Source organism: Cynocephalus volans, chromosome 12 (assembly GCF_027409185.1).
Source record: "Cynocephalus volans isolate mCynVol1 chromosome 12, mCynVol1.pri, whole genome shotgun sequence".
In the NCBI taxonomy this organism is placed as follows: domain Eukaryota; kingdom Metazoa; phylum Chordata; class Mammalia; order Dermoptera; family Cynocephalidae; genus Cynocephalus; species Cynocephalus volans.
In genome coordinates this window covers 99,693,247-99,720,215 of record NC_084471.1, presented here as the reverse complement: position 1 = coordinate 99,720,215, position 26,969 = coordinate 99,693,247, and the positions used below count along the sequence as shown (strand labels likewise).

The 26,969-nt window shown below is 37.6% G+C and overlaps 1 protein-coding gene across 4 annotated transcripts in view; it reads left to right on the top strand.

The window, feature by feature from the left end:
• BORCS5 (BLOC-1 related complex subunit 5) overlaps nt 1–26,969 on the top strand; it is a 95,516-nt gene that overhangs the window by 45,225 nt on the left and 23,322 nt on the right. For all 4 annotated transcript variants that reach the window (XM_063075608.1, XM_063075609.1, XM_063075610.1 and 1 more), the window contains one exon: nt 22,393–22,550. In XM_063075608.1, the coding sequence (XP_062931678.1) occupies nt 22,393–22,550 (158 nt within the window). The remainder of the gene's footprint in view (nt 1–22,392; nt 22,551–26,969) is intronic.

Here is a 26,969-nt window from a genome sequence, read left to right as displayed (position 1 = left end):
TACTTGGTGGAAAGAAAAGTTTCAAAGAGTTAGGTACTTTTTATTTTATTCTTTTTTCTTAGAAATTGCATATAAGTAGTAGTTTGTGTACACAGTTCCAATTTCCATTAATAACAACCACCTTTTCTTTTTTCTTATCTCCTTCCTTCCTTCTTGTTTGTACAATGGTGTTTCATATACTTGTATTGTCTCATTTAATCCTGTGCGACCTATTAGAGTAAATATTTTCCTCATTTGGCAAATGAGGGCTAAAGACCCTCAGGGAGGTTAAAGACCTTTTCTGTCACACAACTATTAAAGATAGAGCTGGGATTTAAACTCAGGTCTAATTCTTAAACCTGTATATTTAAGTAGTTTGCAAGTCTGTGTTCCTAACTTAATTATATTAATTTCATCATGAAATCACATGTATTTCTGTTCAAACATGCTCATGTTTTTAGATTACTCGGTTACTGTATTGCATTGGTCGTGTGTATGCCGTTATTGGAGGAATAGTGCTCTGTTTGCTTCACTTAGGTAATCCCACTGCTCTCCTCTTGGTTTGGGCACCCCAAAGATTTCCTTCCTATGATGTGCATCTCTCTCTAGCCCCTTGTAGGGCACTTCTGCTTCCAGGGAACCTGAAGCACAAAATGAAAAAAGAGCAACAAATAATTACATAATTTTTTCCTGACTATTATTGACCAACGTGTTCCATAAAGGAGCGTGTTTTCACAGCTGTATGCTTTAGGGACAGTGGGAAAAGTCTGAGTTTTATAACTTGGGTATCTTCTACAACAAAGGCAGTGACACACATGCTTGATGGACTTGGAATGTGGAAACTCATTCTCTCAGCCCTGTGATAGGAATCTTGTGTTTATGGGAACAGTGGGAGTTAGATATGTTATCTCAGTGAGCTTGAGGCCAAGGGTCAAAGAGCCGAAGAGTGGACTTACTGAATATATGATTTAATTACCCTAGATTAATAAGCTTTGACCTAGTGATGATGGGATATATTGTGTGTATTTATACGTAGTTGCTAGAGGAAAGGAACAAAGTTTAATCCTTGGTTTTGTTGACCTTTGGTATCACTTTTATCTTGTAGTTCCATATAACTGCCTTTGCTGAATTTTCAAAAGGCTGCAGTCAAGGGATTTATAGATAAGGGCTCATTCAGCACTTGCACAAGAAGTGCCCATATCTTCAAATATGGGTGACGTAAGTTTACTTCAGAGACAGGAATGAGTTCATTTCTTTGGAGAGATATGAACAGAATGTGTGTCTTTTGCTCTGGGTGAGAAATAAATTTAAATTCGGAACTTTGCTTGGGGGAAATGGAATAACTGGGCACTTCAGCCTCTTAGAAGTTAAGGATCTTAGCCAAGGCCATGGGAGCAATCTCTTGGTTCATTTGTGCTTCTATAACAAAATACCTGAGACTGGGTAATTTATAAAGAACGGAAATTTATTTCTCACTGTTCTGGAGGCTGGAAAGTTCAAGACCAAGGTGCCTGTAATTTTGTTGTCTGGTGAGGGTTTATTCTCTGCTTCCAAGATGGTGCCTTGAATGCTGTGTCCTCCAGAGAGGAGAAACGCTGTGTCCTCACATGGCAGAAGGAGGAAAGGCAAAGAGGGGGACGAACTCCCTCCATCAGTCCCTTTTATAAGGGTACCTAATCCCATTCACAAGGGTAGGAGCCCTCATGGCCTAATTAATTCTTAAAGGCCCCACCTCCTAATACAATCACATTGGCAACACCCGGATTTTGGAGGGGACACAAGCAAACCATAGCAAGCATCAGTTGCGTATTTGCAGAACTCATCCAAATACAAGCATTCCTCAGTATATGAAACAGCAGACATCTATGGAGAACTACTTTATATAAGTCTACGAGGCACTTATGTACCTTGGGTATTTTGGAGGTAACAGTACACAATTCCTTCCCTCGCAGATCTTACCAAGTAACTGCGGGGAGATCAGGAATGTCAGTAATAATACACAAAAAGGGTTCTGTGGTAAATGCGAAAGTGAACCTTCAACCAAGTGTGTTCTGGACATACAGCCCATAAAGGTGAACATTTAGTCATAAATGGCCTATGTTGCTACTGAAAACTGTTTGATTCCAAAGTGTAACTGTATTAGTCCGTTTCTCTTGCTCATAGTAAAATACATGAAACTGGGTATTTTATAAATAAAATGAAATTTATTCCTTACAGTTTCTGAGGCTGGACAGTCCAAAGTCCAATGAACACATCTGGACGTGGCAGCAGTGACTCCTCACATTGCAAGATGGTGGAAGCAGAGAGAGCAGAGACTAATCTTCTCATTCTCTCTCTTTTTAAAGCCCTCCAAAACATGCCCATGACCGCAATTTTTAATCCATTCATTACCGCACGATCCTACAATCTAATTACCTCTTCAAGTCCCCAACTTTCCATTACCCATCTTAGGATTTCCCACCCTCAACACTGTCACAGTGGGGGTCGAGTTTTGGGGGGGACACTCAATCCCAGGCTATAACCAAATGTCAAATAACCAAAACTGTTGTAAGCATGAATTAAGAGGAAAGTGGTATTTTAAGTTAATTCCTCAAGTAAGTTGCCAAATTATAAACGCTAGAATTTCTTTTTTTCTTCCAGTTTTCTCTCTTAATCACAAGTGTTATCTATATACATGCACAGATACATACACAGATACACCACTTTCCACAGTTGCAATGAAAACCAGGAAGTCCACTCACAAATTGAGGGCTTTGCCCTTTACTGTGGAGCTGCTAGAATTTCAAGAACTGGCGACTCCAGAACTTTCATGGTTTGGCTACCACGTTTGTGACCCTCAAATTGCAGTAGTATTTTGCTCACCAAACATCATTAATTATAGACTTTTTTCTTTCTATTAATTTCAATACTTGGGAGGGTACTTCAAAAGTTCATGGATAGAATTGAAAGATAATACGAATCTTTCCATGAACCTTTTGAAGTACCCTTGTATTTCCATCACTGTGATATTTTGTCAGGATTGTTATTACTATTACTTTACTTACTTAGTATTAGGGAATAATCTGTCTCCTAAGGCCGTTCTGACAATTAAACAAGATACACCATGTTTAACACAATGCTTGGTTAAGAGAGTGCCATCACTAATATTAGCTATTGATTTTCTTACTCATGAAATGTAAAATGCTTTATATAGTGCCTGGCATATAGTTAAATTTTGGTAAATTATAATGATATGTAGCTTATTGTTTACAAAGGGCTTTAACATGTATTATCTCATTTACCTTGCTTTTACTGATTCAGAAATTGAGGTTAAGTGTATCAGTAAGATTTTCTGGTTGATTTAAGTAGATAAAGAATTTATTAAAAGAATGGTGGATGGCTTACAGAATCACCAGAAGAGCTCCAGAATCATGTTTTGGGCTACCTAACCAAGCACTGTGGCCAAAATCATGCCACAGAACTGAGCCACCACCAAGCACTTGACATGCTTTGCACCACAAACAGTGCCAGTTGGCAGTGGAGACTGTACTTTGCCAGGGGTCTGCTACTCCTGCTGCCTCAGAGACACTATTTTCTGGAAGTGGCTGTCACCAGGGAATGCATCTCATGGAAGGTCCCTATTGTGCAACATTTGCTAAATATTTAGAGTCCAGGGTGGGTGTATAGATTGGGGGAACATGTTTCATGTGTTTGTATTCTAGCTGCAAGGCAGGTGGGAAAAAGGAGACTCTTGGTTCTTTAGCTTCTCAGCAAAGAGGCTCTCACATGTGATAGTTCACTTTATGCCAGCTCCTAGGGTCTTAAGTCTCTCTGTAAAAGGAGTGCTTTATTTATATTTCCTTTTAAATGAATATAAACTGAGTAGAAGTTGAGATTGTTTTCCTTATTAGTAGACTTTATGTGCAGGAAAAAAATTATTTTTTTCTAAAATTGATCTTGTTCTTAGAAATGATCTGTTATATGTTCACAGTATGTATTGCCTGGGCATTTTAAGCTACTTGCAAGTGAGAACTTTCTCTCTAATCAGGGCTCTAATGTGATTGCTGCTGACACTATAAAAATAGCCTCCCGTCTTTTATAATCGGTTTTGGTGTGCCTTGCAAACTCTGTATTTCTAAGATGTTGTGTATACTTTAAAGTACTGTGGGTAGAATCGTGATAAATGCCAATTTTTAAGAGGACACTTTCAATTTTTTAAAGCAAACTCTTTTAGAAAAGAGAATCCTTTGGTGCTCCAAACAACCATCTTACTCTGTCTGGAAAGCTAAGGTTTTTGGGTATTGATGTTGTGACAAGTGGAGAACACTTGGTTTTGGTGAATGCTAGCTGCTGAATTGTAGGGTGGACCCAAGTGGCCTGTTTTTACAGGCCAGCATGCATTCTTCCAGACATGAGACAAAGTGGGCTTTCTACCCGCACGAGCTGTTGAAAGATTTTCTTATCCAAATTGTGAATGTTTGTAATATTTGTTTGTTTTTTTTATTTTCATGGTGAGAGTGAGAGTCTTCTGAACTTAAATATATTCTTTTCTGCAAATAACTTTGAATGAGTCCTGATTCTGTTAAAAGAAACATGGTATAGCAGTATAAAATAGCACTTCATCCCACTTCCCTTAGTAACATGGAATTTCAAAGTTTAGACTTGGAAGAAAACCTGGTTCAACTCTCTCAGTTTTCAGAGACGGAAATGGACTTATTTTTTTCCTTTATCTTCTTATAGTTGTCATTTTGTTCCCTGTTGGTCACATTTTTTCCCCTTGGCCTTCTTATTAGAGGGGTGTTGTGGAATATTTTTGGTTAGCAAAAATTAAAACCAATCTACCTAACTCCTTTTATTGTAAAATATACGTAACAAAAAATGTATTGTTGTGTTCCTTCTGAGGGTACAATCCAATGGCATTAAGTACAGTCACATTGTTGTGCAACATCATGATCATCTCCAGGACTTTTTCATCATCACAAATTGAACTCTGTACCCATTAAACAGTAACTTCCCAATCATTATTCTACTTACTTCAGTCTTTCATTTTTTTTTTAAGGCTGAAGAATACTTCATTGTATGTATATACCACATTTTGTTTATCCATTCATCCATTGAGGGACTTCTGGGTTGTTTCCATCTTGGCTATTGTAAATAATGTTGCTGTGAACATTCATACATAAATATCTGTTCAAGTCCTTGCTTTCAGTTCCTTTGGGTACATAACTAGAGGTGGTATTGCTGGATCATGTAATTCTTTGTGGAATTTTTTTCTAATTTTTTATTGTGGTAAAATACAGTTAACATAAAACATACCATCATAATCATTTTTAAGAATACAGTTCAGTGATATTAAGTCCATTCATATTGTGCAACCACCACTGCCATCTATCTCTAGCACTCTCTTCATCTTGCAAAACTCAAATCCTGTATCCATTTAATAATAACTCTCTCTCCATTCCCCCTCATCACTCCCCTGGCAGCTACTATTGTACTATCTTTCTCTGTGAATTTGACTATTCTATGTACCTTATGTAAATGGAATTATACAGTGTTTGTCTTTTTGTGACTGACTTATTTCACTTAGCATAATGTCCTCAAGATTCATCCATGTTGTAGCATATGTTAGACTTTCTTTTCTAAGGCTGCATAATATTCCATTGTATATATATATGTATATACACACATACAAAGGAAGTTCCTTTTTAAGGAATACCATGTTTTGCTTATCCATTCATGTGTTGACAGAAATTTGAGTTGTTTCCATGTTTTAGCTATTGTAGGTAATGCTGCTCTGTGAACATGAATATGCAAATATCTCTTTGAGCCCTTGCTCTCAGTTCTTTTGGATATGTACTCAGAAGTTCAACTGCTGGATAATATAATGTTTTCTGTGTTTAATTTTTTGAGGAACCACCGTACTCTTTTCCCCAGCGACTATCCCACTTCACATCCCTACCAGTTGTTCACAAGGGTTCCACAACCTTGTCAACACTTACTTTTTTGTTGTTGTTGTTAGCAACCATCCTAATGGTGTGAGGTGATATCTCATTTTAGCTTTGAATTTCATTTCCCCAGTGATTAGTGATGCTGAGCATCTTTTCATGGTTTATTGACCTTTTGTATATCTTCTCTAGAGAAATGTCTATTCAGGTCCTTTGCACATTTTTGACCTGAGATTTGTTGTTGAGTTTTAGGAGTTCTCTATGTATTCTGGATATTAATCCTGTATCAGATACATGATTTGAAAATATTTTCTTGCATTTTCTGGGTTTCACTTTTACTGTGTTGATAGGGTCTTTGGATGCACAAAATTTTAAAACTTTCATAAAGTCCAGTTTGTTTATGTTTTCATTTGTTGCTTGTGCCTTTGATGTCATATCCAAGAAATCCTTGCCACATCCAATGTCACGAAGCTTTTGCCTTTTGTTTTCTTACTGTGGGAAACTATAGTAAAAACATCAAGAGTTTTATTGTTTTAGATCTTACATTTAAGTCATGGATCCGGTTTTAATTAATTTTTGTATATGATGTTAGGTAAGGGTCCAACTTCATTCTTTTGCATGTGGATATCCAGCACCGTTTGTTGCAAAGACTGTCCTTTCCCAATTGAGTGCTCTTGGCACCCCTGTGAAAGATCATCTGGCCATATACATGTGGGTTTATTTCTGGACTCTTTATTTTGTTGGTCTGTGTGTCTGTCATTATATCAATACTACAGTGTTTTGATTACCATAGCTTTATAGTAAGTTTTGAAATCAGGAAGTGTGAGCCCTCCAGCTTTGTTCATCTTTTTCAGTACTGTTTTGGCTTTGGGGTCCCTTGAGATTCCATATAAATTTTAGGATGGGTTCTTCTATTTTTGCCAAAAATTTCATTCAGATTTTGATAGGGATTGCATTGAATCTGTAGATTCAGTAGTATTGACATCTTAAGATTTCCAGTCCATGAATATGGGCTATGTCTCTGCTGTGGGTTGATTGAGTTGTTCCCCCCAAAGTTCATATATTGGAAGCTAACTTCCCACTGTAACTGTTGAGGGTGGAAAATCCTATTATGCTAATTGAAAGGTGGGACCTTGAAGAGGTGATTAGATGGTGGGATCATGCCATAGTGAATGGATTAATAATGGTGGCCAGGGGCGTGGTTCTGAAGACTTCAAAAGAAGAGCACGTGAGAAATTCACTCTCTCTGCTCCACCATTTTCTGCCATGTGAGACCCGTGGGTCACTGTTGCCACCACCAAGGCCTTCATCAGCTATGTTCCCTGGATTTTGGACTTCCCAGCCTCTGAAACTGTAAGCAATAAATTTTGTTTTCTTATAAATTACTCAGTTCCAGGTATTTTGTTATAAACAACAGAAACAGACTAATAGTCTCCATTCATTTATGTCATCTTTAATTTCTTTCATTGTACAAATCTTTCACCTCCTTGGTTAAGTTAATACCTAAGTATTTTATTCTTTTTGATGCAATTATAAGTGGAATTCTTTTCTTAATTTTCTTTTTGAATTGTTCATTGTTACCATATAGAAAAGCAACTGATTTTTGTGTTGACTTTGTTATCCTGCTTCTTTGCTGAATTTATTATTTCTGATAATATTTTTGAGGAATCTTTAGGGTTTCCTGTATATAAGATCATATCATCTCTGAACAGAAATAATTTTACTTCTTCCTCTCCAATTTGGATGCCTTTTGTTTCTTGCCTAATTGCTCTGGTTAGAACTTCCAGTACTATGTTGGATAGAAATGGTGAAAATAGGTGTTTTTGTTTTGTTCCTGATCTTAGAGTAAATGCTTTCAGTCTTTCACCATTGAGTATGATGTTACTGTGGGTTTATCATATATGGCTTTTATTTTATTTTTTTATTTTTATTGATTATATATATTCATGGGGCAAGAGCTGACCCGTCAGCACCTCTGCCCAAGGTGTGGTGATCAGATCAGTACTATCAGCATGCCTACCACCTCAAATTGTAATTATTTCCCGTGTCCCTCACTCAACCTCTCCCCAGTCCCCCCCCCTTCCCCGCCACCCCTGGCAATCCTAGGTCTGTTCTCTCCCTCTGCAAGTCCAGCACACCACTGTGGTCTTTCTTTCCTTCCGTCTTTCTCTCTCAGCTCCCACTTACTAATGAGAACATGCAGTATTTTTCCTTCTGTGCCTGGCTTATTTCACTTAACGTAATTTTTCCAAGCCCATCCATGTTGCTGCAAATAGCAGAATTTCATTCTTTTTTGGCTGAGTAGTATTCCATTGTGTATATATACCATATTTTCCTTATCCAGTCATCCATCAATGGACATTTAGCTCGGGTCCATATCTTGGCTATTGTAAATAGAGCTGTGATGAACATGGGAGTGCAGATTTCCCTTTGACATGATGATTTCCATTCCTTTGGGTATATACCCAGAAGTGGGATAGCTGGATCATATGGTAGATCTGTCTGTAGTTATTTAAGAAACCTCCATACCGTTTTCTATAGTGGCTGTGCTAATTTACAGTCCCACCAACAGTGTAGAAGAGTTTCCTTTTCTCCACATCTGCAACCAGCATTTGTTATTCTCAGTCTTTTTGATTATAGCCAGTCTAACTGGAATGAGATGATATATCAGTGTAGTTTTAATTTGCATTTCCTTGATGATTAGTGATGTTGAGACTTTTTTCAAGTACCTGTTGGCATTTGTATGTGTTCCTTCGAAAAATGTCCATTCAGTTCCTTTGCCTGTTTTTTAGTTGGGTTTTTTTTTTTTTTTTTTTTTTTACTGTGCAGTTTGAGTTCCTTGTATATTCTGGATATTAATCTCTTGTCAGATGTATGATTTGCAAATATTCCCTCCCATACTGTAGGTTGTCTTTTCATTCTGTTGATTGTTACCTTTGCTGCACAAAAGCTTTTTGGTTTGATAGAATCCATTTATTTATTTTTTTCTTTTGTTGCCTGTGCTTTTGGGGTCTTTTTTTTTTTTTTTTTTTTTTTTAAGATGACCGGTAAGGGGATCTTAACCCTTGACTTGGTGTTGTCAGCACCACGCTCAGCCAGTGAGCAAACCGGCCATCCGTATATGGGATCCGAACCCGGGGCCTTGGTGCTATCAGCACCGCACTCTACCGAGTGAGCCACGGGCCGGCCCTTGGGGTCTTATTCATAAAATCTTTGCCCAGTCCTACTTCTTGCAGTGTTTCTCCTATGTTTTCTTTTAGTCATTTCATGGTTTCAGGTGTTATATTTAAGTCTTCAATCCATTTTGAGTTGATTTGGGTACATGGTGAGAGGTACAGGTCTAGTTTCATTTCGTCTGAATAAGGATGTCTAATTTTCCCGGCACCATTTATTGAAGAGGCAGTCTTTTCCCCAGTGTATGTTCTTGTTGCCTTTGTCAAAGGTCAGTTGGCTATAAGTATGTGGGTTGATTTCTAGATTTCATATATGGCTTTTATTATGTTGAGGTAGTTTCCTTCCATTCCTAGTTTGTTGAGTGTTTTTTACTTTTTTTTTTTTTTGTCTTCCTTAACTAGAATGGATGTTGAATTTTGTCAGGTGCTTTCTCTGCATCAACCGAGATTTTTTTCCTTTAGTCGTTTAATGTGGTTGTATGTTGAATCATCTTTGCATTCCAGGAATAAACCCCACTTCGTCATGGTGTATAGTCCTTTTGATATGTTCCTGAATTTGGTTTGCTAGCGCTTTGTTGAGGATTTTTGCATCAGTGTTCATAAGGTATATTGGTCTATAGTTTTCTTTTCTCGTAGTGTCTTTGTCTGGCTTTGGTATCAGGGTACTGCTGGCCTCATAGATGAGTTAGAGAGTGCTGTCTCCTCTTCAGTTTTTTGGAAAAATTTGGGAAAGGTTTGTGTTCATTCTTTTTTAAGTGATTGATAGAATTCATCAGTGAAACTATCAGGTTCAGGGCTTTTCATTGTTAGGAGATTTTTTGTTTGTTTGTTTTTGGTGACTGGCCAGTACAGGGATCCAAACCCTTGACCTTGGTGTTAGTACCATGCTCTAACCAACTGAGTTAACCAGCCAGCCCTTCGGGGAGATTTTCTTATTATTTATTCAGTCTCCTTACCATAGTTATAAGTCTATTCAGGTTTTTTATTTCTTTGTGGTTTAGACTTGGTAGGCTGTGTTTCTAGAAATTTGTTCATTTCATGTAGGTTATACAATTTATTTCTGTAGTTATTCATACTACTCTCATAAAGTTTGTTTTATTTTCATAGAATCAGTAGTAATGTCCTCACTTTAATTTCTGATTTTAGTAGTTTGACTTGACTGTTTTTTTCTTAGTCCCTCCAGCAAAAAGTTTATCAATTTAGTTGATCTTTTCAAAGAATCAACATTTGGTTTTGTTGATTTTTCTCTGTTTTTGATTTAGTTTATTTCTGCTCTAATCTTTATTATTTCCATCCTTCTAGCTTTGGTTTCATTTATTTTTCTTTTTCTAGTTCCTTACGTTTTAAAATTATGTTGTTGATTAGAGGTCTTTTTAGTATAAGCATTTATAGCTATAAATAGCTTTCATTGCATCTCAGATTTTGGTATGTTTTGTTTCTGTTTTTATTCATCTCTAAGTACTTTAAACTTGTGATTTCTTCTTTGATCTATTGGTTGTTAAAGAGTGTGTTATTTAATCTCTACAAACTTGTAGATTTTCCAGTTTTCCTTCTTTATTGATTTCTAACTTCACCTCATTGTGGTGATAGAAGATACTTTGTATATCTGTCTTTTAAAATCCATTGAGATTTAATTTGTGGCCTAACATATGATCTATCCTGAAAAATGTCCTATTTGTACTTGAGAAGAATATGTATTCTGTTGTTGATACATATAGTATTCTGTGTCTGTTAGGTCTGGTAGGTTTATTGTGTATTCAGGTCCTTAACTATCTCATCTTCCATCTGATTGTTCTATCCATTAGTGAGATTGGGGTATTGAAGACTCCACTATTAATGTAGAACTATCTATTGCTCCCTTCAATTTTGTCAACTTTTTTTTTTTTTTTTTGTCTTTTACGTGACCGGGTACTCAGCCAGTGAGTGCACCAGCCATTCCTATATAGGATCCAAACCCGCGGCGGGAGCGTCGCTGTGCTCCCAGTGCCGCACTCTCCCAAGTGCGCCACGGGCTCGGCCCAATTTTGTCAACTTTTGCTTTATAAGTTTTGATGGTCTGTCATTAGGTATGTAAATGTTTGTAATTCTTATATCTTCTTGCTATATTGAACCTTTTATTAATATAGTGTCCTTTGTCTCTTGCAACCTTTTTTGATTTAAAGTCTGTTTTGTCTGATATTAGTATAGCCACCCCTGCTGTCTTTTATTATTTGCATAGAATGTCTTTTCCTATCCTTTCACTTTCAACCTATTTGTGTCTTTGTATGTAAAGTAAGTCTCTTATAGATACATCATATTGTTGGGTCATATTTTTTAATCCATTCTGCCAATCTCTGAGAGTTGAATCCATACACATTTAAGTAATTACTGATAAGGATAAGGAGGCACTCATTTCTGTCATTTTGCTATTTGTTTTCTATATTCCTTATACCTTTTTTGTCCCTCATTTTCTGCATTGGTGTCTTCTTTTGTGTTTAGTTGATTATTTGCAGTGAAACATTTAAATTCCTTTCTTATTTCCTTTTGTGTATATTCTTTTTTTGTTTTTGTTTTTGTTTTGGCAGCTGGCCAGTAGGTAGATCTGAACCCTTGACCTTGGTGTTATTAGCACTGTGCTCTAACCAACAGAGCCAACTAGCCAGCCTTCCTTTTGTGTATTCTATAGCTGTTTTCTTTGTGATTACCATGTGTATTATATTTAATATTCTAAAGTTATAATGCTCTAATTTGATTTTCCACCAGCCTAACTTCAGTAAAATACAAAAACTCTGCCCCTTTACAGCTCAGTTCTCATCTCTTGCAGTTGTTTGATGTCACAAAATTATATCTTTATACATTGTGTCCAAAAATATAAGCTAATACCTTTTGAATGCATTAGTTTCTTAAATTATGTAGAAAACAAACTATGGCGTTATAAAGTAAAGTTACAATAATACTAGTTTTTAGACTAAAATTTCTTTTAATGTATCAGTTTCTTAAGTGGTATAGAAAATAAAAGTGGATTTACAAACCATTTTTAGAATAATACAGCTTTTATAATTGCCCAATTATTTACTTTTACTGAAATCTTTATTTCTTCACTTGGCTTTGAGTTACTGTCTAGTGTCCTTTTATTTCAAACTGCAGGACTCCTTTTAGCATTTCTTGCAGGGCAGGTACCTTGGGTTGAATGTCCCCCCAAAACTTAATCCCCACTGTAACTGTTGAGGGTGGGAAATCCTATTATGGTAATTGAAAGGAGAGGCCTTGAAGAGGTGATTAGATTGTAGGATCATGCCATAGTGAATAGATTAATAATGGTGGTCAGGGGTGTGGTTCTGAGGGCTTTAAAAGGAGAGTGCATGAGCAACTGTCTCTCTGCTCTACCATTTTCTACTATGTGAGACCCCTGGGTCACTGTCATCACCACCAAGGCCTTCACCAAATGTGTTGTTCCCTGTTGTTCCCTGGACTTTGGACTTCCCAGCTTCTGGAACTGTAAGCAATAATTTTTTTTTTTTCCTATAATTCACCCAGTTTCAACAGAAATGTACTAATACAGCAGGTTTAGTGGTAATGAACTCTCTCAGCTTGCTTTTTTTTTTTTTTAATCTGGGGATTTCTTAATTTCTCCTTCACTTTTGAAGGATAGTTTTGTTGAATGTAGATTCTTGGTGGATAGTTTTTTCTTTTAGCACTTTGCCTATATCAGCCTTTTGTCCCCCAGAATTCTGATGAGAAATCTGCTGATAATCTTAATGAGGATCCCTTGTATGTGGTGAGTCACTTTCCTCTTACTGCTTTCAGAGGTTTGATTATAATATGTCCTGGTGTGGGTCCCTTTGAGTTCATCCTACTTGGAGTTCATTGACCTTCTTGGATGTTTATATCCTTGTCTTTAATCAAATTTGGGTAGTTCTTGGCCATTATTTCTTCAAATATCTCTGTGCCTCTTTCTCTCTCTTCCTTCTGGGATTCCCACAATGCATATGGTGGTCCACTTGGTGATGTTCCATCAGTCCCTTAGGCTCTGTTCACTTTTTTTTAATCTTTTTTCTTTCTGTTCTCAAACTAGGTAATATACACTGTCTTAACTTCATGTTCAGTGATTGTGCTGCCTGCTGTAAGCTGCCTTTGAAATCCCTTTAGTGAGTTTTTCATATTATTGTTATTGTACTTTTTGTACAATAAAGTTGTTGTACTTTTTTTTTTTTAAAGATGATGGGTAAGGGGATCTTGACCCTTGGCTTGGTGTTGTCAGCACCACACTCTCCCAAGTGAGCCAACCGGCCATCCCTATATAGGGATCCGAACCTGTGGCCTTGGTGTTGTCAGCACCGTACTCTCCCGAGTGAGCCACAGGCTGGCCCTAAAGTTGTTGTACTTTTTGACTCCAGAACTTATTTATTTTTTTGTTTTGTTTTTGGTTTTCTTTTTCTTTATTGATATTTTTATTTTGTTCATACATCTTTTTCTTGACTTTCTTCACATCTTCAGTTCTTTGAATATCTTTACAACAGTTGTTTTAAAGTATTTATCTAGTAGATCTGTTATCAGCTCTTTTTCAGGGACAGTTTCTGTTGGTTTTTTTTTTTTTTTTTTTTCCTTTGAATGGGCTATACTTTCCTATTTGTATGCCTGGTGATTTTTTCTGTTAAAAACTGGATGTTTGAATGTAATAATGTTGTAACTCTGGAAGCATGTTCTACCTCTTTCCTGGATTTGCTGTTGTTTATTTTTATTTATTTATTTTTTTATTGTTGTAGGATGTCTCTGCGCCAAGAATCAGCCTAAGGTATAAACTTAAGGTTTTCTCACATCTTTTCTGAGCCTTCACCTTTCCCTGGGTATGCATGTTAACACTGATTTCCCCTGTATATTTGGTTGCTTTTGAATATCTTAGTCTTCAGTGTCTGGCTCCCAGAAGTGGAAAAAGAGAAAGACAAAGGGGTGGTGAGGAGGCACTGGCCCTTTTATTCCCCTGGAAGTCATTTCAGCCGAGTGAGAGGAGCTTACAACATTGGAGGGAGGTGCAACAACAACGACCCCTACCTCTTTGTCTGCACCTTTGTGATAAGAAGCAGCCCTCAGTGATCAGAGCGTAGATCCTGGATATTTGTAGGACAGGGTCATTTTTGCTCACCTGGGCTCCCACAAGCTTTGTGCAAGCTGCTTCAGGAACATGTACATAGCTGCCTGCAGTGGGGCTGGGGATTTGGGATGGGTAGAGCTGCTACTATGCTAAGAGCTAACATTGACCAATATTAACTGCAGTGTTCTGTCCAAGCCTCCTTCTGGAAGTTGCAAGACTTCAATAGATTCTAGAGTTCCAAAATAGGTTAATGCCGGTGCAATTATTGTCTAGTTGGGAAGACAGATTCCTGGTGCTTCCTACCACCATCTTCCTAGAATCCTCTCTATGTTTAATTTTTTCAAGGAATCACCATACTGTTTTCAACAGCAGGTTTAACATTTTACATTCTCACCAGCTCCAGTTTCTTCACGTCCTCACCAATTGGTTAATAACCATTCTAATTGTTTTGCATTTCCCTAATGATTAGTGATGTCGATCATCTTTCATGTGATTATTGGCCATTTGTATATCTACCTTGGATAAATGCCTATTCAAGTCCTTTCCCATTTTTGAATTGGGTATTTTTTTGTTTTGTCTTTTTAATTTTAGCTCTATTCATATTTGCCTTCCTTGTATTTAACTCTTACTTCTTCTGGTAATTTGCTTGAGGGGTGGGATCACTTCTTTGTTATTTCCTACTGTGCTAGTACATAGTAGTAGGTACCTAGCAAATACTCATAGTATGGCAGGGTAGGCCAATTATATAGCTAGATTTTGAAACCCTGCTTATTTGACTACTACAACAAATTTACTAAACAATACTAAATTTACTAAACAATACTGCGAAACAAAATTTGAGGACTTTGGGACAGTGAGGAAATTAACATGAATTGAGTACCTATGCTGTGCCAGATATTGTGCTGGACATAACTTCATATAATTCTTACAATACTTCTTTAATGTAGGTAGTATTTATTTTATAGATGAAAGGTTTGAGTTCAGGGAAGTTAAATGACTACCCTGACATCACACAGGTTGTAAATGGCAGTCCCTGGATTCAAACTCCAGGTCTACCTGCCTCCAAAGCCTATACTTTTTTCATTATACTATGTCATCTCCCTTCCCTAGACTGATAAGTTCAGCCAGAGAGGAAGACTGTGAACTTGGAACTCGTTGAGGGAGGTTGAGGAGTTGAGCGTTTTACTTACTTCATTGGAAGGGAAAAGTAGAGGAGATTGAAATACTAAGTGAAGTTTGTAACAGTGGACAGGATTCCTTGGAGACACTGAACGATAACTATATATCATTTGTGGACATTGATCACCTTTGGAAAAGTTGTGTCAACTTCTGGTTGTGACACCCTCTGTTCCTGTTTCTTTGGTACCGTAAACCAGGGTCACTGGCCATGGCCAAATGGGTGCCTAAACCTAGATGAATGAAGTGCTTTTCATAACCTACCACAAATTCCTCTGAAGCCTGAGGACCCCTTCACCTCTCTGAGTCTTAAAAAAAGGTAAGAATAAGAGGAATAGATATTTATCGAGATCCTATGTATGCTATGCAAGCCCTGGAGGGAGGTGGTTATCTTATTTTTATGAGTGAGAAAACTGAGACTCAAGAGATGTAAGATAAATTGTCCAAATTCACACAGCTAGTAATGAGGTAGAATTCAGCTTTTTCTGTGCTGCCTCAATGAAAAAGTTCCTCATTCTTGTCCTCTGGTAGGTTTTGGAAACCACTGGGAGGAGATCCTAGGAGACATGTCTGTATCCTCACTGAAAGTTGTGGTGGATTGGCATGTTTCTTTGGGCCGCTTCTGTACTTGTGGTCTCTTCTGCCACATAGTTTAACCAAAATATTGATGACAGCCACTCTAGGTGGCCCTTCCTTCTGGGTGAGATTGGTGTTCCCTGAGGTGACTGAAGGGGGATAAAAGTTCCTAAGGGTCCAGTCATGGAGGACACCCTTTTTCTATATATCCTGAAGGAATTGATTACTAATACACATCACAAAATTCTGTTCAAGTTGGGAAAATGTTTTTAGACTTTTCTCTTTCTTTAAGTGAAGGCGTATGGAGTGCTTTTGAGAACTAGAATTTATATTAAGTACAGAATTCATACATATAGTTTAAGTGCTCTCATCTTTGAAATATGCTATGATCAATAGAATAAAAAAATCCCTGATTAGTTTTGGGGGGTATCTTGGTCAGTTTAGGATGCTATAAAAGAATATTATAGACCAGCTTAAACAACAAACATTTATTTCTCACAATTCTGGAGATCTTGGAAGCCCAAGATCTAGGTGTTGGCAGATTCAGTATCTAGTGAGGGCCTGCTTTCTCGTTTGCAGACTGCCCTATTCTTGCTGTGTTCTCACATAGCAGAAGGGTAAAGGAGCTCTCTCAGGTCCCTTTTATGAGGGCACTAATCTCAATCATGAGGGCTCTATCCTTATGACCTGATTGCCTGCCAAAGGCTCTGCCTCCTAATACCATCACATTGGGGGTTAGGATTTCATCATAAGAATTTGGGGGGACATAAACATTCAGACCATACAGGGGGATTTCTTTTTTCATAATCTGTTGCTTAATTGTACCTTCACAATAACTTTTGTCAAAGTTACATAGATTCTACTTTCTGGATTCTGTAGCAGGAAATGGAGTTTATTATACTGTTTCTAAAATATGCACCCCAATACTCATATTACTAACTTTTAGTCCTTGAAGTGCAGAGCCTCTCAGAGTTAACGAATTCAGTTTGGTAATAGCCTAAGTTAATACCCATATGGCTCTGTACTGTGCTTTAGAAAAACACTAGCTTTTCCCTCTACCTGACATTTCAGCATGAAAAAGATTGCTCAGCAAAATATTTTCCAAATTTCTAATCCTGATGATTTTTCCTCTCAACACTTTAGCAAAGAGGTAGGTCCAGATGGCAGTTTGCTGGATCTGTAGACACTGTCGTGGTCCTCACCCCTTCCCTGGAGTGCATTCCTCATTCCTGTATAAACAAAGCAGTTTCAACAGGATCTTAGGAAATAGCTCCAGCATTTACCATTTACAAACCCAGCCCTTAATATATGGAATGTGTTAGATCAGGTTTTTAACTCTACTAATAAACATCTTCTTTGCGTGCATCACTGTGTCAAGCTAAAGAAGAATTAGAAAACTGAAGGCAATGTCTCTGTTCCCTAACAGTAAGGAAGACATAATTTAGAAACTTTTTTAACATGAAAAACTAATCATAAATATGTGGACAAATGACCTTCTTTATGGAGTGTTAGGAGTGAAGTCTCATCGTGTCCATAATTGTTTAATGGAATAGCAAAAGAAAAAAATTTATATTGTGAGATGAAGTAGATATGACAAAACATTAGTTGTTGAATCTAGCTGGTATGTATTTGGGTATACATTTTTTCCTACTTTTCTATACTTTGAAAATTTCCATTTAAAAAAAAAAACAGAAAAATCCTAACCATACATAAAACTTAAACTATACAAAAAATAATTTCAAGGGTGGTATATAGTTCGTTTCCTATTAATGGTAAGGGTTTAGGTAATTATTAGAGTAGGTTGGAAGGAATTAAAACAAGGGTGTAAATCCAGGGGCTCTCAGGCCAGGCAGGTAATGCCAGTGAGTGATGCTGCTAGGCACAGGACGGCAGGAAGATGGTGGCAATTGAGAGAGCGGGAGAGTAGATACCTCATTCAAAGCATTCAAAAAATGTGGAAAATCTTAAAGTGTGCATTCCTAATAAAACATTTCTGGAGGGCTGGCAGTTTGTGGTCTCCTAAAAGTAACAAAATTTACCATCTCTAAATTTACCCAGGTTTCTGTCCTCCCTCCTCGTTTGATCAGAAGGTATGGGAGTGGTTCAGCCATCAGTACAGGGAAGACGGTTTCCCGACACGCAAGAGTGATGGGAAAACATAGTCATTGCCTCTAGAATTTGCCTGGGTTGCATGGCTTTGTTACTTCAGCAGTAAAAAAAAGTGGCCTGTCCTGTTTTTTTTCTCTGTCCTATCTTGCTCCTTCTGTGGCCCGGGGCAGGACTTGTGGCAGACTTTTGGAGATTTCTCTGAGTCAAGGAAGCACATTCTGATGATAGACTCATGTACCTGGGTTTTGTTTTTACATGGTTAGGGGGAGGGTACAATTGTGACTTATGAGAATGATTTAAAGTATAATTTCTTTGACTTTGAAGCTGTCTGGGCAACTTAATTTGAACTCCTTAGTGTGCCTTTTAGACCTGGCGGCTTTCTCAAAATTCTTCTCTTGTTCCCCTACTCCCCTTTATTTTAAGAAGTAGAGTAAGAGTTTTGTCTTGTGAGCTAAGGTTGAGTTCTGGGCTCTCTGCTTCAGCCATCTGGCAGCCTGGGTTGGCCCTGTAGCTTTTCTTCTCATTCTGCAATACGCTCCCCCAGTAGTCTTCTCAAACGCGGATCTTCCACATTCACCTTGGAAGAGCAGATTAAGATGGAGACAAGGCCTCACTCTTAGGTACATGTGGAACATGCAGAGTTAGAGACCTGGGAAGCCTTTTTTCCTCCTAAAGTCTTCCTCAGCTCACTCTTTCCTTGCAATTTCAGCAATTGAACTGCATTCTCTTACCCTAATCTAAGAACCTTTTATGTGTCAGGTACTAGCTAGACATGAGAAAGAAAGATAAGCAAAACATGGTCCCAATCTTCAACCAGCTCACAGTTTGTTATGACACTTTAAGTCACCTTGGAGAAGATATTGTTTTAAAGGTGTGTTTGACCGTACAATCCTTGGTGAGAATGAAAAATATGGGACTGTTTTTTACTTATAGAGTACAGGTACTTGGGATGGAGGAAGAAGGGAGAACTGCCTAAGAAGACATTACTGATAGAAGGGGAAGACCTTGACCACTTTTTGTTAAAATGAGTATATTTATTTAAAAATTTTCAAAGGGAAATGCATTAATTTGGTTAAAATTATGCTAAAAGTATATATACTATGAAAGTCTCCCTCCCTGCCCTTGCTCTCCATCTAATTTTTTTTCAGTGCTCAATTAATGCTTTTTTTCTTTATTTTTACAGCAGTTTTAGTTTTACAGAGAAATTGAACAGGAAGTACAGACAATTCCCATACCCTCCCCCCTCACACATGCACAGTTTCTCCTCTTATTGACATGTTACATTAGTGTGTTACATTTGTTACAATTATGTATCAACATCGATACATTATTAACTTAATTTTACATTAGGGTTCCCTCTTTGTATCTTACAGTTCTATGAGTTTTGCCTAAAGCATAATGTCATGTACTCACCATTACAGTATCATACAGAATAGTTTTGCTGCCCTGAAAATCCTCTGAGCTCTTTCCTTCCTCCCCTACTCCCTCCTTCATCCCCTGAAACCCTGGCACCCACTGATTTTTTTTTTCATTACATCAAACATTTATCATTTCTTTGTGTTGGAAACATTCAGAAATCCTCTCTTCTAGCTAATTGAAACTATGCAATAAGTTGTTGTTGATTATAGTCACCCTGCAGTGCTTTAGAACAGTAGATACTACTCCTCCTATCTAGCTGTAGTTTGTATCTGTTAACCAACCTCTCGCTATCGCCCCTCCCTCCTACCCTTTCCAGGCTCTGGTAACCACAGTCTACTTTATACTTCTCTGTGATCAACTTTCTTAGCTTCCACAGTGAGTAACAACATGTGGTATTTCTCTTTCTATTCCTAGCTTATATCACTTATCGTAACGTTAAGTTAGTACATCAATTATGGGAAACAATCTCGAGGTTTCTCAAAAAACTATAGACAGAACTACCACATGATAGTATGGGATCCCACTACTGGGTAGTTCATCTTTATTTTGCTAATTTTTTATTTGCCAATTTGTAGGAGCTCTTCATAGATTAGGAAGTTTACACTTTGTCATGAGTTGCAAATATTTTTCCCAGGTTTTTGTTTTTTCAATTTTAACTTGTAAACACATGAGAAGATGCCATGGGGAGCCATGGTTTTTATATTGTTGAATTTATCATTGTTTCCTTCCTGGCTTTTGCATTATCTTGGCCCACTACTGATGGCACAAAATCATTCATTCCTCTTTCCATAGTGTCCCCTTCCTCTTTTTCTTTTTAAATCTTGAATTGACAGCAAAAAGCATTTGGTACCTTCCCCAAATTTGCATTCCTGGAACTATATTCCTTGTCAGTGATAGGGTAGCCCCTGATAATTTTGTTAGGAGATTTTAGTGGTCTGAAAAATTCCCATTTTCTTGTTCCAGGCACTCTGGGAAACTGGCAGTTTCTTACGAAACTAAACATACCATTACCATATGACCCAACAGTTACATTCTTCGGCATTTATCTCAGAGAAATGAAACCTTATGTTTACGCAAAAACCTGTACATGACTGCACATCACAACTTTTTTTGTAATAGCCCAAAGCTGGAAACAACCCAAATGTCCTTCAACAGGTGAATGGTTAAACAAACTCTGGTACATACATTTCATGGAATACTACTCAGAAATAAAAAGGAACAAATTATTGATACATTAATAACAAAGATGAACCTCTAATGTATTATGCTGGGTGAAAAATTGCAGTCCTGAAAGGTTACATACTGTATTATTCCATTTACATAACATTTTCGAAAGGACAAAATTTTAGAAATGACGAACAGATTAGTGGTTAACAGGTTTTTAAGGATGGGGAAGGGGATGGGAGAGGGGTAGGTGTGGTTATAAAAGCAACACAAGAAACTGTGGTGATGGAACTTTTCAGTATCTGACTATGGTGGTGGATACACAAACCTCCATTTGTCAAAACATTATATGGTACTAAATACACTATATGATACACACGAATGAATGCAAATAAAATGGGGACATGTGAGTAAGATCAGTGGATTTTATCAATATCAATATCTTGGTTGTGTTGTTATTATATAGTTAAGTAAGATGTTGCTATTGGAAGAAACTGGGTAAAGGGTACACAGGATCTCAATGAAAATTTCAGTTGAAGAAATAAATCCCCATTTCTGCTAATACCAAATTCACCAAAAGATACTACCTGGAGGCAGTTTGAGTAACTGGTGCTCTCCTGTGTTAGGACTAGCAGTGGATCAGCTGAGGGACCTAGTGCTGGCAGTGGAAGGTGGGGGAGCTGAGCAGTGCTTCGGGTTTCAGCCCTGCACTCTGTCATGCCAGGTAAAGATCTGAGAGCACTGGCCAACATTCCTGAAGATTCTCTGGGAGAACCCATGTGGGTAGCCCATCATACAGCCTGTTCAGGGGGAAGAGAACACTGGCTTAAGCTCCAATACAGTCAGGGGTTGATGTTGGTGGTTGGGGGCAGGAGTAGGGAAGGGTTCCCAAGATGAGCTTTGATGTGGGTGGGGACCTCAATATTTTTGAGAGTGTAAAGGGGTTCTGACATCAAAAAGTTTGAGAACTGTTGCCTTGGCAGGAAGCCCTTGGCCAAAAGCCAGTAAGCTTAAGTTGTAGTCAGGGCTTTACTTTGTGATAGTGGACAAGTCATTTAGCCTCTTTAATTGATATATTATTCTGTAAATGCTAATAACTATCCTGTTCTATACACATTACAGAAAAGTAAGGTAATTATATATAAAGGCTTTGAAAATATAATGTTCTGTGCAAATGTAGGGGAGTTTAATAATTATACAACTAAACTGCTGTTGAAGGAAAACGTAAAGAATCAGTTTCTGGCATGTTAGCTGACAGTCTGCTTATTTGTTAACTTTTTAAATTTTAGCGTCTCCTCTTAGCAATTTTCTTAGACATTTTATTACATTTTCTCCATTTCTCAGACAGCCATCATAATTATTAAAAGGAATTAAGTAAATACATCCAACAGTGTTTTCAATCAAGAAAGGATTTATATTCCTAATACCTTGAAGTAGTGGTTTAAGGTCAGGAGCTCTGACTTTGAGAAATCACTTACTAGCTATGTGACTTTTGAAAAGTTACTTAACTCTGTGTCTTGGCCTCTCATCTGTAAAATGGGGCTCATAATTCCTTACCTTCCAGGGCAGTTATGAATATGGAAAATAATGCACAGGAAGCATTTGGCAAAAGTGGTTGGCACATAATAAATGCTCTATAAATGATAGTTGCACAAATTGTTATTAGCCTATAACAAGAGATGCAAGATTAAATTTAAGTTTCTTACCCTGTCTTTGGTGAACTTGTTCAACTACTTTATTAACAAGTTTATTAGCAGTAATTTCCATTTCATTTCATTTTATTCTTTTTTCTCCTTTGAAGGGCTATTGAGTGGCCAGACTTCCCCCGCAAATACCAAACTGGAGAAATTGGATTCTCAGCAGGTGTTGCAGCTCTGCCTCCGCTATCAGGATCACCTGCACCAGTGTGCAGAGGCCGTTGCCTTTGATCAGAATGCTTTGGTTAAACGAATCAAAGAGGTAATGTGATGCAGGAAAACTACATTACTGGCTCATTATTGTGAGTCCCTGTAACTCTGGATTCCTTTTCTACTGGGCAGGATAGCTTTATGGGAAGTAGTAGACAAAAGTAGTAGACATTTGTCCCCATTGCCTTGGGAAGATTATCTTTCCTGGCAGTAAATGTGATGGTGAAAAGAGGAGTGCACAGAGCCAGACTGATCTGGACTTCAAATCCTAGTTCACCACTGATTTGCTTGGGCAAGTTGCTTAGCTTCTCTTTGTCTCAGTTTCCTCATATGAAAAATAGGGCTCATAGTAAGCCACCCCAAGTGTTGGGTGATGACAAAATCGCTCAGCAAACATTAGGTGTTAAAAATTAGTGTGTGTAAAGTTCTGCTGTACTCATTTGCTCCAGCTAACATTATGTCTTTAAATTAACTTTAGCTGTTTCCTGCATGTAATTTATATTTTGTTTCCCAGTAGGTTATCACGTCTTTGAAAGTGGGAACCTTGACATCTCTCTCAATTGTATTTTTTACTGTGTTAGCACATAAAAAGCTCAGTGATTCTTATTGGTTGTGTTGGAATGATAATGCTTATTTAACCCAGAAGGTTTTTGTGAGGAAAGAATATAATTCACACGCAGGTACTTAGTCAACTAAGGAATATGGCAAGAATGTTGTGTAATTGTTAATAACAGTAAGCAGGTACTTCTGTTAAGCACTTAAATGTATCATTGACCACTCTATTACATCACACGGTTCCAGAGGCACCATGGAATAAGTAAATATATCTTCCAAAGTTTTCAGTCAAGAAAAGATTTATATTCCTGATACCTTGAAGTAGTGTCATGTAAAGGAAATGTTAGGAACTCTGTCTTAGAGAAGCCATTTATGTGTATGGCATTCCCTGGATTTGTTTAAGAAAATGGCCCTGGTCATTAACTCTGGCTAGAGAAGAAGATGGACATGAGGAAGCACAAGTGATAGGTTGAGAATCACTGCAAATTAATTTTCAGTTAGCGGTAGAGGTAGTGCATCCTTGAGGTTACAAAGTTGTCACCAGTTATATTGACAGATTTAAATTTGCCAACACCTCCAATGTTTAGTACTTATCTTTCATAAAATATTGTATGCGTATACTCTTCTGTCATGGATTAAATAGTATTATTAGGAAAAGTATTAAATATGGCCTTTCATATTGCTTGTCATTAATGTGGCCTTTCAAATATTATAAACTTATTTTACTATATTATGGTATGGTATAGAGCTTGAATTCGTAAAAATATATCCTGATTTGAGCACCAAAAAATAAATTAAAAAAATAAAAAAAGTAATTCTCAAACATGGCTATGCGACATCACCACTTGGATTTTTTGTTTGTTTTAATACTGAGCTCTCCCCTCATCACCACTTGGATTTTTTGTTTGTTTTAATACTGAGCTCTCCCCTCACCCCAGTACGTCTAGGGTGTGGTCTGTGAATTTGTGTGTGTGTGTGTGTGTGTGTGTGTGTGTGTGTGTGTGTGTGTGTGTGTGTGAAAATTATTATTTTAATAATGTTACCAAATAATGGTGATGCCACCCTCCATTAGCTGGGATTTGGGAACCACTGGTCTAGACACTATATTCCAAAGTAAGTTCTACTAAATTAGTCCCGTGTAAAGAAGGTCAGACTTTTTGCATATCCTATCGCCACCCCGTGGAGACTTACAATGCATATTATATTATTTACAGTTCTTAGGAGTCTGACAGTAAAGAAAATCAGCACTTTTCAAACTTACTTGACCTCAGAACCCTTATCTTAGGTAATACCTATTAACATCCCATAGAAGTAGCGTTTTTTAGAACATTCTGTGGGAAATGCTGTTGTGGACATAGCATTTTGGCTATTGTGCTAGGAATTAACTATGACATTAATTCTTAGAGTTTTTTTAAAAATTCAAAATATTTTAACATTTACTTGTACGTGTTTGTGGGGTACAGTGTGTAGTTTCCATACGTACATATACTACACAATGATTCACTTAGGGAAGATAGCATAGCTTTGTACGCATTAGTCCACCACTTCTCCTCTCCTCCCTATGACCCAGCTATCCCACCACTGGGTATATACCCAGAGAAAATGAAATCAATATATCCAATAGACACCTGCACTCCCATGTTCATCACAGCACTGTTCACAGTAGCCAAGAGACGGGATCAACCTAAACCTCCTCGCCTCCCTCCCTGCCCTCCCCTCAGGCCTCTGGTAACCATTATTCTACTCTCCTCTTCTGTGACAACCAACTTTTTTTTTTTGATTCTACATATAAGTGATATCATGCGGTATTTGTCTTTTTGGGCCAGACTTAGTTCACTGAACATGATGGTTTCCATTTCTGTCCATTTTTTAATAGCTAAGTCGTACTCTATTGTGTATATATATCACAGTTTCTTGATGGGCATTTAGGTTGATCCCGTCTCTTGGCTACTGTGAACAGTGCTGTGATGAACATGGGAGTGCAGGTGTCTGTTGGATATATTGATTTCATTTTCTCTGGGTATATACCCAGTAGTGGGATAGCTGAGTCATAGGGTAGGTCTATTTTTAATTCTCTGAGGAACCTCCAGAGAGAAAGAACCTCCAAAAGAATAAGAAATTGGCTTTTTGTTGCTTGTCTTCCTTTTTAAAAGTTCTCTAATCCAAATCTGTTGTTTGCAGTTCAGAAAAGTGTGGTACAGAGAGATTAAGTGACAAGCTCAATGTCAGAGGACCAAGTAAAGTATCTTGTAGCTGGTAGTATCAAACAGAACTCCTCACTGTACCACGTTTTTAAGACTCTGGAACAGTGTTTCTTGGCCCTGGTTGCATGCTAGAATCACCTGGGAAGTTTTTCATCCATTATGTATGATGGAAAATTTTATACATGTACTGAAAAAGACAGACTGATACAGTGAATCTTCATGTATTCATCACCCAACTACCACAGCTGTCAACTCCCGAATGTTCCTTGTTCATCCACAGCCCCACTCACTCCCTGCCACCTCCCCAACTGGTCTATTTTATAGTAAATCCCAGGCATATCATTCTATTCATAAATAAGTATGTATTTTTAAAAGTAAAGGATTCTTCAGAAAAACTTTTCAATTTGGATTATAGACTTAAAGAAAAGTCACAAAAGTAATTCAGAGCATACTTGTATACCCCCCATGCAGTTTCCCCTGAAGTTATCATCTTGAATACCTTAGTACAATGATCAAAACCAGAAAAGTAGCATTGGTACAGTGCTGTGAACTAAATGGAGACCTTACTTGAGTTTCACCGGTTTTTCTACTAACAAAGGCTCCTTTTAAAAAATATAGCCACAATGCTGTTATACCTTAAATATTTAACATGGTACTTTAATTTATTCAATATAGCCAAGGGGCTTTTAAGAAAATACTGATGTCTAAAGAAGAGAAAAAAAAAGAAAATACTGATATGTAGGTTTCACTCCAAACCAATCAGATCAGAATCTTTGAAGGTTGGTGGGAGGGTGAGGGAGAAGCTGGGCGCTGGCACTTATGAAAGGGCTGTAGGTGATTCTAGCGTGTAGCCAGGGTTGAGAGCCAGTGTTCTTGAGCATTCACTTAAAAATATCAAGCTGAATTTAAAATTTCATTTGGGGAACTTTGGGATTCATTTCGAATAGTCAGTAGTTACCCAGGATTATTGCAAAGCAGAGAACAGTGCTCACGGTACTGTACACTGCCTGAGTAGCTATCTTAGGGTAGAGGAGATGAACACTTTTAGGGTTTTTATTGGTGATTTAATGTGTCCATTGTGTCTCTGTCGGTAAGTGGTAGAAAACTCCTGAAACACATATCTATCCTATGCTCACTTCAAACCTAAGGGTTGAAATTAGTCACTTCCAAATGAATAGAGCAGAGGATGTAGTTTTGATCAAGCACCAACTTGCTGATAATATTCCAGATGTTTCCTGGAAATTCAGTTAGAGTGTGAGGAAGTAACATAATGCTATATGTGTTGAAAAGTAGGGGAACTTAATAACCATGGGGAATGTGAGTTAGTGGAAGTGCAGAACCTGGGTCAGCTAGATGTCCATAGTTACAGTGCCTGTGAAACATGGCTATAACCATTTCTGATTCAGATAAAAGAAAATCAGAGCATTGGCTAAGCTTTCCTGATGTTAAATTTGGATGATGCTCTTGAATGAAAAGTTTGTTTATAAATTTGTGTGTGTGAGAGAGGAGAAGAATGGAGGTAGTTTCCTTCACAATCAGAGAGTCTTGTAATATACCTTGACCACTAGTTTCCTTAAAGGATATGGGATGACCCCCTCAGTCAAGCAACCAGCATTGCCAAGCAGCCAGCGTTACTGAGCAACTGTTGCAGACCTGCTTAGTGGGAGGTCCTTTGGGGGTAACAGATAAATGTCGCATAGTCCCTGCTCTCT